We start from the raw sequence: 15,727 nt of genomic DNA on the forward strand, positions 1-15,727 counted from the left end.
TCCCCTACTTCCTGCAGTATAACTCCTCCCATAGAGTATGCAGCATCCCATCGATGTTTCCCAAACCTCAAGACCTTACATTTTGCTGCAATAAACCGATACTCCCATTCATTTGCCAATCCGTCTAGTTTATTCAAATCCTCTTGCAGGGCTACCACATCTGCGCTAATGATCCTTCCCAGCTTCGCATCATCCGCTAACAACTGAATATCCCTTTGCAATCCACTGATAATGTCACTGATATAAAGGTTAAACAATATAGGTCCTAATACTGAGCCCTGTGGGACCCCACTTATAACCCTCAGCCTTCTTGAAACTGCTCCACCATACACAACTCTCTGATATCTATCAGACAGCCAATCCTGAATCCAGTTGACCAATCTGACATCCAGACTCACGTGCTGCAACTTAAATATCAGCTTATCATGTGGCACCTGTCAAATGCCTTCGCTAAGTCTAAGAAAATGGCAGTATATGCTTTTCCCTCATCTAATGCTCTATAACTTTATCATAAAAAGGCTAGCATATTGCTAAAACAAGTGCGCCCCTTCACAAATCCATGTTGACTCTCACAGATAACATTACCCTCATTTAGCCAATGCTGTATACGGTCCCTCACTACTTTCTCCAAGATCTTAACAACTACTGATGACACACGAACTGGCCTATAATTAGACACTTCCAGTCTGCTACCACCTTTATGCAATGGCACTATCTTATCTTCCTTCCATTCCATGCGCACCTTTCCCGCAGCCAGACTTTCATTGAAAAGCCATGTCAAAGGCTCTGTCAGTTCCCTAGCACATTCTCTCGAAATATGTGGTGAAATACCATCCAGTCCCACAGCAATACTGACATCCAGAGTACTCAGTATTTGAAACACACTCTTCTCCTGTACCTCTAAACTTCAAACCTTCCCTATTACTCTAGTATTAAAACTGACTCCTCCAGGATGAAATACTCCAATAAAGTGTTCATTGAACAATTCCACAATGTCCTCTGCATCAGTCACTCTATTCCCATTTTTATTCCACAATATCATTCTTCCACAGTCATTTCTCCTCCTACTGGCCACATAGCTAAAATCACCATTCCTTCATATTCTTGGTTCTTTTGTTGTTGCTCTTTCTGTGGTCTACACTACATAGAACAAATTGGCAGATCAAGTGAGATATGCTGATCAGAACACTTCAAGGACATCAAGAATGAGCACAAATCAGGGCTGACATTACATACAATGGAAACAAAACACCAAGTAGAATGGCAACAAATTGAAATGCTCCACATAACAAAAAACAAGGGATGATTTTACATCAAGTCTGATCTTTTTTAATCCATCATGACATACTTATATCTATCAGTAGTATACATCAATCAGTGAACCAGCATAATAGTGAATGGACGCTTTACGTTGTTTAAATGGTTTCTAATATTTTTCACTAGAGATGCTAACTGTTATTACTTGCTTTCTAGTTTTTAAGTTTATTTGATGAAACTAGTCAAAATAAAAAAAGTTTCTATTTGACATCTTTGTTTTGTGGTTTTATACCAGAAAAATTGTTCTAAAAATGTCCTGTGCCCACAGAAGCCTATGCAACAAAATGATAAAGTTATCCTGTGGAATGTTGTTTATCATGGAAGTGGAAAAAATGGGAGTTTCATATTTTGATTAATAGGTAGAGAGGCAGAGATGAAGTGGAAATATGCCAGTTAGTTCAGGGATTGTATATTATTTTATAGTATTAATACCAGTCTCTAATAGCGTGGTGAAGAGGAGTGTGAGGAGTAGATTTTTTTACATGGAGAATTGTCAGTGAATGGAACACATTACCGGAATGTGTTGTTAATACAAGGAATGTTAAGGATTTTAAGATTCTATATGATAAATATGTTGTCAGTTGAATGAACCTCCCACAATGAGTCTGTCGACTCCATAGAGGGGGTGTAATAATAATAATAATAATATACCTGCAGCGAGGGAAAGTTTTTCAACTCATGGCAGGTGGGCAGAGAACAAAGGTTCCCCCTTAAGCATTTGAGGTCTAATTGGCATAATTTCTAATTGGCATTTTTGCAAGTGAGTGGAATCCATGATGAGTCTTTGACTCTGTGGAGTCCTGATGATCATGATGATAATATTCTCTCTTTACAAGACACTCATACTACAATATGATGGGGTTACTATAGTTCCCTGAAGTTAAGAAGTCGAAGTCTGTGGAGAAAGTTCACTGACAAGTAACAGTGATAAAGTTAGACTGAAGTGTCATTTATCAGGACAGAGTGGGAAAATGGGAGTTTCATATTCACCAAAATAGATAGAAATAGCATTTATGTTTATTTTGAGAAGCAGATTTTGAGAGTATTAATTGAGAAGCGAAGATATAATAGAAATGTGCCAGTTAGTTCAGGGATTGTATATTATAGTATAGTATTAATACCATACTCTAATATACATTGCAATGAGTTAAACCTTTCTCTAATTTTTAATATGGGACATGTTTTTAACTCATGGCAGGTAGGCAGGCAGGCAGAAGAACCCCCCCTCCAAAAAAAAAAAAAAAAAACTGTAAGTTCAAAAGCATTTCAGGTCTACATTTTTCTATGGTGTTTCTATGGTAAGTGAGTGGAATAAATTATTTATGGTAGTTGTTGGGTGGGGGGGGTCTTTAGTTATCATATTTAAGGACAAATATATGTTTGTTAGTGATTTAAGCAGGGTTGGCTCTCTGGAAGTACTCTTTTAGTAATAATAGCAACAATAATAAATATTTTTGCTTTATTTTCAAGATTTGAAGCCAAATAAATAGTCATGGAAAAACAAAATCGTGGTATTAGGATAGTTTATTTTGTAGTTACTTCTCGCAGGCACTTTGTGAGCCAAGTCATTTAAATAAATGGTTTACCATTCATTTTTAGTATTATTAAGAATTCTTTTAACATTTTTAACTTTAAGTTATTTAACTCTCTTTGTGTGTGTGTGTGTGTGTGTGTGTGTGTGTGTGTGTGTGTGTGTGTGTGTGTGTGTGTGTGTGTGTGTGTGTGTGTGTCAGAGAGAGAGAGAGTTCGGAGAACACCTGCTTCCGAATTTCTAACTGGGCTTCAGCAGTGTAGTGTAATGCACTTCACATTAAATCATCTTATATTATTTATAGCTTTTATTCTTTAAAGTAGACATTTTTAGTGGCAAATATTGGCTTTGAACTAATTTTTTTAAGTAAAATAATACTAAACTGACTATTATAAATATATCATCTCTTTGATATGTTTTTAATATGCTTGCTCTTCTTATAATGCATTTATTCAGATAGATAAAACTTTCTTTTATATTAAATATTTGATTTAGCAAAGAAATTTCCTTTAATTGCTGTTAAAATACACTTTTTGGTGGATATGAAATGAAATGGCCCAGTTTATTGTTGAGAGGTGTTATTTTTTTTCTAAAATTTCTACTGTAATTACTGATTAGATAATATTGCTTATCATATAATTTTCATTCATATGTGATGATTTTTTAACTGTAAAAATAAGACAGTACTTGCTGATTTTTCTTTACTATCATTTCTAATATAAATTCCCATGTGAATTCAAGATGTGGTTTCTGTGATTAATAGATTGTTTCTTATTAATAAATAAAAACAAAATTATCAGCTTTTTTGTTTAATGTAAAATACAGGGAAGTCAGCTTTGAGGAAAGTGAACAAAATTTGCTTATCCATTGAAAAGAAAAGTTATACATTCTGTTGTTATTTTATACAAATATAAGTATATCTTTTGGTTTTATATAAATTTATTCAGCTGGTTATTTGTTTTAATTAACATACACACAGTTTAAACTTTGATATTTTAAAACTGAGTTTTATTTGAACCCTTTTTGTGGAATTGTGTCATTATTAGTAAATTGCAATATTAGTGGATAAAGTAGAAAAAATTCTATTATCTGGAACATAGTATTCATTATCGAAGATAACGAATTTTTATTAAAATGAACTAAATAGAATTAATCAGATTGTTATATGCTGGTGGAATTAATTTGCTTGGAAGCTACACCTTCAGCTGTTCAAATTGTGATCTGCATGCTTCTCAGCATGCTCAAGTCATGGTTTCTAAGTGTCCAATTATTAAAGTTCTGTTAAAAACAAAATGTAGTGATAGGATTAATTCATTATGGATATAATGGTTCAAAGAACTTATAAAGAAATGTTTACCTTTTGGAAATATATCATGGGAAATTCAGTAAGAACATTACTTTTATTCTACTTAAACTTAATCAGTGACAAGCAAATTTTGTTAATTTTTGTTCCCATGTAAAAATATCCACACAAATATGATAGGAACTTCTCTATAAAGTTAAATTTATCGCAACATTAAGACATTATATGAGAGTGACTTTATTTAACAAAACTATATAATTTTTAAAAAAAATAGCATTTCTGAAATTTTTACATTTTTTTATCCTTTGTATTTGAGATCATTGTAGCAATTTATTGACCTTCCCATAACAACAAAAACTAAACTTGAAAAAGTTTAATAATTTGTGTATTTGGTAAACTGAAAACTCGACTAAGTTTCAGTTTTTCTAAATATTATCCTTAGAAAACATCTGCATTCTCACTTTGCAGGCAAGTCTAAGCCTACCTGGCTCGCCTTTTAATCCTCGAAGGCCTAGCCGAAGCAGCCAGTACAGTGTCAGTTGGAGAAATGGACGTCGTTTCGGTGACAGGAAACCCCTGGTGCTCCAGACCTATATGGATGCACAGGAACATCTACCATATGCAGATGATAGTAAAGCAGTCACCCCCATGTCTGAAGAGGATGGAGCTATTGTGATTCCTGTGTACTATACAAACCTTAACTCTAGGCATTCAAGTTATACATCACATTTATCCAGGATATCATATACTTCGCATGGTGATATGTTTGCTAGAGGGCAAACAAAAGAAGATCAGCTGCGAACACGTTCAAAAAATCTACAGGGTCATAGTGAGGTTAATACTTCTTTTAAAATTTGTCACAGACTGTTTTGTTTTTGTCAACATCTGTTAAAATACAGTTTAAAAGTCCAAAGATAAATAAGGATAGGGTTGCTTTATTTCCTGTAGTACTAATAATAGTGGCATTCTGTTTAGGATCTACATTGAATTTCAGTAAACTTTTTTTGTGTGCGTGTTTATTCATTGAAAAGATGTTTTTGAAATATTAAGGTAACAACGTAATGTCTATTTATTAATGCTAATTGTATGTCCTTTTTTATGTAAACACATACAGATTACAAAATAGTTCTGAAAGCAGTTAAAAGCTGGCCATTCATTCATATCCCCTGCTATTTTCTGCCTGATTAATAAGTGTAGCATGCTGTTTCTTGCTTGACTTTTTTTTTTCCCTGTTCTGTCTCTTCATTACCTTGTATTGTTACTGATTTATAGCATATTGTGATTTATAGCATATAGGATTATTTATGTCATTATTCAGTATACAATATTTGAAGCATTTTAATGTTTGCTAAAATATGGAATTTAATTAAGTTTTTCATTTTTGGATTTTGTCCAAATATAATAAGTATACAGTTGCAGATACTGACTGGACTTATAAAATTTCGTCTTTGAATCAGAATTTTATCATCATGAAATTGTGATTCAAATAATCTGCATTTCTCTGGATCATTATAAATTAAGCATGATCCAGGTCAGTTTTAGATACACAAAATTCCAGATAATCAGGGACAGTGTTGGAAAATGTATAGTACACTATTTTTGTTGATATTTGTTGGCATGACATCAGATCAGTTAAGAGGAAGCTACATTTTATCTCCAGAATAAACTTATACATTTTGAATGTCAAATGACACATCAGCTTAATTTATGAACTATACCAGCTTTGGTAATACAGCAGTATAGGTATTTCTTATATGCATTGCAAGCTAGTCACTTAATCAAAAGCAACTATTTGGATCTGGGAATTAGATTACCTCTCTGCCACTTCATGTGATTTTACAAATAAGAAAACCCAGAACTTAGCAGAGATACTATATTGAGTCAAGAATTATATTTTTGTTTTGTTCACACTTAAGCAAAGGATTAAAACAAGAATATAATTTCTTGTCTAGTATAATATGATTTACTTTAACTTAAAAAGCACTTTTTACTTCTATAAAGCAGAGATAGAATATAATACATAACATTAAGTACCATACTTCTCTATCAAAGGTAAAGGAGAGATCCAGGGAATGGTATGGTAGTAGAGAAGAGCTGAAGTTTTTAGGGGTCACATTGTACTAGTTGTGAAGTCGTCACATTGGATTATGGCAATGATATAATGGACCTTAATCAGCAGAAATAAAGAGGTTATGGTTCCATGTATAAATCCTTGATCAGGCTTCATATGGATTATTGTGTATACAGTTTTGATCACTTGGTTTTCATGGGGATGGGAATACATTCAAAAGTCCAAAGAAGATGGAGAAGATGGTATTTGGTCTATGGAATGTCTGGTATGAAGACAGATTGAAGGAATGGAATTTGTAGAGCCTCATGAATAGGAGTACGAGAGGGATGTCATTGAGACATTTAAGTAGGTTTGGTGTTGTTACCAGGTTGCTATGGAAAAAAGTTTTCTTAGAATGGAAGACAAGGATAGAAGAAAAGGTCCTCCCTGGAGACAACATAAAGGAAAGCATGAACAAATGAGTGAGGAGCAGGCCCTTTGCACAGAACGTGATTGGTGAAGTGTGATGCATTGCTTAAGAATGTGGTGAATGCAGACATGTTTAATGAGTTTAAAGCATAGTAGTGTTGATAGCTATGAAGGATGGAAAAAAATGTTATATTTCTAGCCCAGCATGGCTAGGCTTCGAATAGCATTCTTCTGTTTTAGTTTAACTAAAGTCTATTTCCAATGGATATTCTCTGATTTTCAACTGCATTAGTTTTAGATATACATGATTTGCTTTAAATTATATTGAAATGGTAATTTTTTTCCTTATCTAGAGTCATCATAATCTTTGAAGAGAATATGTTTTAAGTTAATATTATATATATATATATATATATCAGAAATATAGCCTGTGTAGTGACTCTTTAAGAGAATTCGAATTGATTAATGATGTGGGAATATATGTGGGGTTGTCAGTTCTGTGCAGCTAAATTTAAGGTTCTGGACTTTGCATTTTGCAGACAGAAAGCTGAAGGAGGGAGGGACTTGTGTTGTTTAAAAAAAAAAGTGGAGGTGGTAAGTGATCTTGGAATGATTCACCATTGCTGCTCGGTTGGTAGTTTGACAATCTTGATTAATGCTGCCATGGGAAGGAAGATGATGGTCACAGGGAGAAACAAGAAAGTGAGTGTGGTCACTTGTATAAGTCTTTGTTCAGGTTGCACCACACTATTTGTGTACAGATATAGTTGTCCAGTTTTCATAGTGATGATAAGGAGATGTCAGAAAAGATTCAAAGGTGGGTAACTAAGATAATTTCAGGGCTAGGAAATAAGCTGAGTGGATAGACTGCAGGTGTAAGAGGATGGTAGATAGTGTAATATTGTCAACCGCACCATATTATTCCTGTAAATAGACTGTGCCATGTGTGTTGTACTGTTGATTGATTGCAGTTATGTTATTCTTGTCAATTGCCTGCATTGGTTATGTTATTCCTCACTTTGTCTATATCAAATCCTTTATTTTATATCTCATTCATGGAGTGTAAGAAAACTATTTATATATAATTTTATTTTTCTGTTTAGTGGTTGGTTAGAATGTTTGTACCCATGATGATGCACTGACTTCAAAATCAGTATTCTATGAATTTCAAAGAATGAAGCTATAGTATATAAAAAATTAAAATATTTACTGTAAACATATAAATATATGCAATAAATTGAATTCTCTTTCTCTCTCTAAGGAGGCCTGACATATTTTCTGTAGAATATAAATTAGTAAATTCTAATATTCTATATATCATCATCATCATCATCATCATCAAATTCCTGCCATGTACCCTCAAGGGGTGTACAGGATATGATAGTACTACATGAAAAGAAATTACATCATTATTAATTTCCTATCTACAATTTTCCTCCAAATCAGTCTGTAACTTGTCAACACTCCAACATTATCAGATCTTATATTTCTATCATCTAAAGCACTTTGTACTGTATCAATCCACCTATATCTTGGTCTTCCTCTGGGTCGTTTTGCTGCCAACCTGGCAGAGAACACTAGTTTTGCTAATCTTTCCTCGCCCATTCTGTTTAAGTGACCATACCACCTGAGATTAGCTCTGCTAACGCATTCCTGGATGCTGACAATGTCAAGTTCTTTCCTAACATCCTCGTTTTTAAAATGATACTGCCATTGATGCCATCTGTTCACGCCTATAATCTTTCTCAGGACTCTCATATCTGTGGTCTCTAGTCTTTGGTCAAGTGTTTTACTTCTGACCCAGCTCTCAGATCCATAAGTTAAAACTGGTTTGAACACTGTCTTGTATACAGCTAATTTAATGTTCTGACTAATTTCTCTCTTATTCCATATGAATTTATTCATTTGACTTCCTACCATACCAGCTTTGCTGATTCTGTTGTCTATTTCTATATTTAATTTACCATCTTCACTAAAAATCATGCCTTAATAGCTGAAATGTTTTACTTGTTCCACAGGTTCTCCATTCACAACACAGTTGACATTTTCAATGATTCTGTCTATTTTCATTGTCTTTGTCTTTTTATTGCTGACCTTCATACCATATCTATTACAACAGCTATTCAATTTAGTCAGAGAATCTTGCAGACTTGTAGCAGATTTAGAAGTATAACATCATCCGCATAAAGCAAAGAGCTGACATTAACATCTCCAATTTTGACATCATGTTTAATACCACTTTCCTTCATAATGTGATCCATATAGATAATAACAGAGGGGATAATGTACATCCTTGTCTCACACCAGATGTAACATTAAACCATCTTCCTGTACTTCCTTCAATTCTAACTGCTGACTTACAACTCAAATAAAGACTAAGTATTGCTTGATATAATGCCCCATTGACACCATATAACTGCAGCGTATTGAATAGCTTCTCTCTTGGCACCTTGTCATATGCCTTTTCCAGATCGACAAAACTTAAATACAGATCTTTGTTATATTTCCATGCTTTCTCGACTATTTGTCGTAAAGTGAAGATCTGATCCTGACAGCCTCTATTTGGCTTGAATCCAGCTTGTTCTTCACCAAGCTTTTCTTCCACAATTCTTCTCAACCGTTTCTCAAGTATACTTGAATAGATCTTGCCAGGAACACTCAGTAGGGAAATACCTCTGTAATTCTCACATGCAGTTTTATTTCCCTTTTTATATATGGGTACTGTGAGAGCTCTATTCCAATCATCGGGAATGCGTCCCTCTGTCCAGGCTTTCTGAACTATGCAGTGCAGCCACTGTAAGACTCTTATATCACCATACTTCAGCATTTCTGGTCGAATATCATCTACTCCTGCTGCCTTTCCACATTTCAATCCTTTGATGGCTTTTTCTACTTCAAGTATGGATATGTATTCCTGACTGCATGCCAGGTCAGTGTTTTTTACCACTGTGCTGTCATCACTGCTTGTTTCATTTAGCAGTTTTTCAAAGTAATTACCCCCTACTTCAAGAATATCTTTTTCTCCCGTTTTCATGTCACCTTTATCATCTCTAATTCCTTTTATAGCACTCTTTCCTCCATTCTTAAGCTTCTTCAACAACCTCCAGAATATTTTGCCACCTTCTTGATATTTATTTTCTATATTCTTGCCAATGTCCTCCCATGACTTTTGTTTAGCTAATTTTACACAGTGTTTAGCATTCTTGCATTTGTCTCTATATTCTCTAAGAGCACAAGCTGACTTATTTGAGAGGAACGTATGGTATGCTTTCTTCTTTTACTTCACTGCCTCTTTAACTTCCTGTGTCCACCAGGGAGTTCTGATTTTTTTATCCTTACAGACAACCTCACCACATGCCTCTCTGGCAGAATCAATCAATGTTTTCTTCAGAGTTTGCCACTGAATCTCCAAGGTTTGATTCCTGTTCTCAAACTCTTTCATTTTTTCTTCAATAATCTTTGTGTATTTTAGTCTACAGCTCACATCTGAGGCTGCTCAACTTTTATTCACTTTAAAACTTTCTTACATGTTATTCTTTTCAATATTAAATTCAATTTTATCCTGCTCAAGACTAAATAGTGATCACTTCCAATTTCAAATCCTCTGTACACTCTGGTGTCCTGCACCAAGGAGAAAACATCACTATCAACAATAAGGTAGTCAATGAGACTTTTCTTATTCCTAGCCTCTTCTCTCCATGTGAATTTGTGCACATTTTTATGTTGGAACATGGTGTTAGTAATAACCACTCCATGTCCTGAGCAGAAATCCAACAGATATTTGCCATTATTATTAGCTTTGCTCTTTTCTCCAAATTTTCCCAAAATATTTTTGTATGTCTCACAATCATTTCCTACTCTGCTATTTAGATCCCCAACAAGGACCAACTTTTCATTTTTCATTGTATCAGTTGCTTTTTCTAAAGCCTCAAAAAATTCCTCCACTTCTACCTTAGTAGAAACTTATGTGGGACCATAGGCACAAATAAGTCTCATTGTCCAGTTCCCCATTCTCATATTTGCCCACATTACTCTACTTGAGACTGACTGCCATTCAAGAAGATTAGCCTCGTATTTTGTGTTGAATACTATGGCCACTCCTTCTTTTCCTTGATTGTCATTGCCTGAATATAACATTTTGTATTTATTGCTCAGAAAGATCTCACCAGTTTTGGTCTTTTTTGTTTCAGTCACCCCTATTATGTCGATCTGGTACTTATCTAATTCCTCAGCTAGCTCCATTTCTTTGCCATTCAGGCTTCTTACGTTGATAGTACCGATCTTTAACTCTGGTGATGTTGAGTTGGGGTTTATTTTCATATTTGTTCCAGTAGCTGACTTTTCGCTGTTCACCCTGGTTCCCTGGCGAAAACAACGGGGGCCTTGTTTAACCGGGCGATGCCCCATCCCGCATGAAATTTTGTCATGTTGTACCATCATTCTATATTTTGGTTTAACCAATAAGAATACAATTTGGTTGGCTAAATCCCAAATTGCCAGCCCATCCTCGTCCGTTCAGTATCCAAGTAGATACCCAACAGGGTGCACCACGAGAAGGTGAGGATTGGACATTAGGTCAGAATCCCTGGTCGGCTCTTCGCATTCCTTTAAAGGCTATGTGGAGGTCTCCTCTCAGTTATACAGCTTTGACCCTTAAGCACCCCTATTTACTCTTAAATTCTTATTACACGCTAAAACATATCTGGCCATTCTAGAATTAGAATGGCCATATAAAAAGCATTAGAAAAAAGATATTATCTATCGCTCTCTCATTAAATTCATCTCTGAGGGATAGCATCAAATACTATAGAATGCAAATTAAACAGAACATGAATTTTAAAGTTCTGTGGTTTCACTTGACTATAAATGAACCTCTTTTGCAGCATTTATTTTATCACTGTTTTATTTATCAATTTTTTCTTATTATTTTTACTTATGCATTCATTCTGTCTTATGTCTCAAATTCCTTAAAATATTATAAAAGTTATAGACCTCACTTGACTAATATACATCAGTGTCTTCTTCTAGTAACACGCTTCCTTAAACATTTTGTCTTCTTCAAAATAGGTATGTAAACTGCATCTTTTCTTCTTTTTGCTGAAGTAGGCATGAAGATAATCTCTCTCTGGCAATAGGATTATATTTAATTGAGTAGTTCTAAAGGCACTTCCAATTAATAGAACTTTACACAGATTACATCTAACTTCATGAAACATTTATCACTTGTCATTAAGCACCTAATATTTTCACTGATATATGCAGTCTTGATACATTATGCCATCCTTCAATTATTAATTTCACAGTTCTTTCTTGCAGAGTAGATAAAGATGCATATAAAAACTTTTTTCAAGATCACAGAACTTTACTTGGTAGTTTTTCTTCCTTTCCATCTGTTCTCTTTATGCTTACTTGCTGGCAGTCTTGTTATCCCAATGACAGCTGTTCTAAAAAATCTTACAATGTGCATGTCCATTACAGAGATTTAGAACAAAACTCAAGAGACAAAATGGCTGCCATTACTAGAGTGCTTCAATGTTGTATAGGATCTCTAATGTAAATATACATAATATAATATATTATATTATATTATATTATGTATAATTCCCTAAGGAATACAACATAAGCAAGTTCACTGCTAAAATATGTTCAAGATTCCTTTGCATGGCTACTGCTTGATCATATGTCAGTCACTATAATACTAATGTATGCAGATGCATTCATAAATGTGAACAAATATATACATTAGTATCCAAAACCAAAGGACGAACACTATTTTTTGAATATCACACCTGCAAATTCAAATGAATCAGCTTGTAGCAATTTGTATAGTTGACAATTTCAAGTAGAAAGTGGGTACATATTCAAATTTTTGAATTGCATGCAAAGGGATCATGTGGTAGCATTGAACAAGATAAAAGGCCAAAGGCTGCACCAAGCAAATTATGTTTGAAGGAAGCTCTTTTTTGTGGAGTAATAAAGTGCCAACTTGAATGTCCTGTAATGTCTCAAAGACATCATCTAGATGATTTCACGTGGGGAAGAATTATTGGAAAGCTTGAAGAAGGCTGTAGAATTACTGATATTGCCAGAGAGTTTAGAATCTCACATAGTGTTGTATCCGGGATTTGGGCAGTGTTTCAAACCAATGGAATGTGTACCAGACATTTGCTAAGAGGTTGCCCTTGCTCTCTACCATGTAGCATGAAGACAGATGTTTGGTTATAACAGCAAAACATAATCGATGCACCACAGCAGGCCAGCTTCCAAGTTGGCTCCATTCAAGTACAGTTATGTGGATATCTTGACAAACTATGGCAAGATGTCTGCAACAAGCAGGCCGATACACCTGAAGGCATGTGATCTGTGTCCCTGCTTCCCTTTATCCACAGCTCATCATAGAGCACGTTTTCAATGATGTACCCATGAAAATTGAACAAGACACCAACGGGCTAATGTGCCTTTTACAGATGAGAATCGTTTTAGTCTTTCCTCCAATTCTAAATGACACTTGATTTGGCGTGAAAATGGTGCTGCTTACCATCATGAGAATTCTTGAAAGGGATAGTGGTGTGCTAGGGTCATGGTGTGGAGAGGCGTTATGCTTAATGGATGCACTGAACTCCAAGCTGGAAAAAGGGACTGACTGATGAATGATACTGCAATGAAGTTCTTTAATGCCACGATCAATTGCTCTGTGGTGCTGTAGGCAAAGAATTCATTTTAATGGATGATAATCCCACATTGTACACAAGGAGTGGAGATACTTCTGTAGACCAAGGCATGAAACTGCTGCTTGAAATTCTCCTCCAGAAACAAACAAATCCTTATGCTTGCTCTGAAGGAGGAGTAGGCTACTTTGCCTCAAGAACTCCTGAATCACTTGGTGCTAAGCATGGTATGATGTTTTGAGAGCTGCATTGCAATTCAGGATCGACATATTCCATACTGAAATGTCTCTCCACATAGTTTTGTCTAATCACTGTACATTAATTTCTTAACTACATCCTTAGGAAATTTATAACTTTTTCCAAAAACATTGCAATTCAATTTGTATGAAATTTATAACACATTTTTTGTGTAATATAATTTATTAGTATGCTGGCAATAACTTATGTCTACATTTGGCTGTAGTCATGAAAATTTTTTCATATACAGGTAAAAATGTAATTCACCTTAGTTTTTTTGACACCAGTGTATGTTCCTCACTCCTCTGGTGCGTTTGCACATCACTGTGAAAACCAGGTGACCAAATCTGAGCACAATAGTTCATATGTGGTCTGACCAATTCCTTATATAGGAGGCACCACCACCTCCTTATCCCTCCATGTCATTGTACTTTTTATCATAGCAGCTATACGACATGCAGTCTTTGCAACACTTGTGATGTGCTCTCAGAATTGTCTACTGTCACTCCAAAATCCCAAATCTCATCCACTTCCTGAAATATAGCTTCACCAGTACATTACTTAGCTTATATCTCTGTATCCCAAAGGTAACACTCTGCATTTATTAATATTAAAACTGCAACCCCCACTCATTTGTCCAAGATAAAAGTCTCTTCAAATCTTCCTGTAGAAAATTAACATCAGACACGTCTTCTTTTTGCTCAGTCTGCTCATGTCTGAGGACTCATGTTCCTATCCACAATATCTCTCCATTTCTTTATATTTTGTTGCAGTAGTGGCCAACTCCAAAGTAAGTCAGGTGATCATTTTAATTTGGTCCAAGCATCTTGGTCATCCTCTTTTTCTTTGTCCTTCCACTTTGCCCTTGATGATAAATTTTTCCAGGTTGTCATTTTTGTGTCTTGAAATGTGACCAAAATATTTGAGAATTCTTTCATTCTCAAATATTTTGGTGGAATCAATGAAACACATATACAAGGGAATATTAAATTCTTGAGCCTTTTCAACCTAGTGCCTTAGATTAAAAATTTGATATTTGGTTCCATGTTCTTTTCTAAAACTTTCTGTTCTTCAGGAAGCTGTAGAGCGACATATTAAGTCTTTCTTTAATAATATAGAGAAGAATTTTGCTTGCATATGAGATCAAGGCTATAATGTCATCTGCCTCTTGATTTTTCATTGACCTATTATACTTTCATTAGACTTTTGTCCATCCAGGAGACTCTCAAAATTCTCCTTCAGTACCACATCTTGAAGCAGTTTAACTTGTTCATATCTTTTTAGCTTAGTATCCAAGATTCAGCACCATAAATGAAAATTAAAAACACCAAGCTATTGACTAGTATTGATTTAGTGGTGATAGAAATGTTTGTCTTTCCATATTTTCTGCAATTGCACCATTGCTGACCTCTCCATGGTAATTCTTTTAATTTCTGGTTGACATCTACTCTTGGTGCTTATTAGAGCTCCAAGGTAAATTAATTCGTCCACCTTCTCAAAGTCAATGTTGTGTGCAGAATTGTCTTTTTCATCAGTAGCCATGTATTTTATTTTATAACAACTCTTTTGATGAGGGACTCCAGTTCTCCTGTTGCTGCTGGGAAGAATTATGTCATCTGCATACTTAAGATTATTTATCTTTTTGCTACCAACTGAGAAATCACTGTCGGGCCCATTAAGTGCCTTTCTCATATTGTATTCTCCATAAAGATTGTATAGATCAGGAGAGAGAGAGAGAGCGAGAGTACCCTGTCTCACATCTTTCTCAACATTGAACCACTGTTTTTCCATCCATCTTCACCACAGCCTGATTCCTCTCATAGAGTTATTTTAAAAGGTACACCGAGTGTTCCAGGATGCCCATTTTACTTAGTATTTTCCACAGGCCCTCCCAGCTGACACAGTCAAATGCTTTGGTGGAATCAATGAAACACATATACAAGGGAATATTAAATTCTTGAGCTTTTTCAACCTAGTGCCTTAGATTAGAAATTTGATATTTGGTTCCATGTCCTTTTCTAAAACTTTCTGTTCTTCAGGAAGCTGTAGAGCAACATATTAAGTCTTTCTTTAATAATATAGAGAAGAATTTTGCTTGCATATGAGATCAAGGCTATAATTCTATAATTATTGCATTTATTGACATTTCCTTTTTTGTGCATTGGAATAAAAATGGATTTCACCCAATCATC

General features: G+C 34.8%; 1 protein-coding gene across 1 annotated transcript in view; it reads left to right on the top strand.

Annotated features, from left to right (window-relative positions):
• Window positions 1–15,727, top strand: part of LOC150099804 (sodium channel protein para-like) — a 1,646,355-nt gene that overhangs the window by 505,055 nt on the left and 1,125,573 nt on the right. The window contains exon 12 of the mRNA XM_090403494.1: window positions 4,620–4,974. Coding sequence (XP_090259620.1) covers window positions 4,620–4,974 — 355 coding nt within the window. The remainder of the gene's footprint in view (window positions 1–4,619; window positions 4,975–15,727) is intronic.

Source organism: Typopeltis vanoorti, chromosome 14, assembly GCF_054136105.1.
Source record: "Typopeltis vanoorti isolate ZY-2024b chromosome 14, IOZ_Tvanoo_1.0, whole genome shotgun sequence".
NCBI lineage: Eukaryota > Metazoa > Arthropoda > Arachnida > Uropygi > Thelyphonidae > Typopeltis > Typopeltis vanoorti.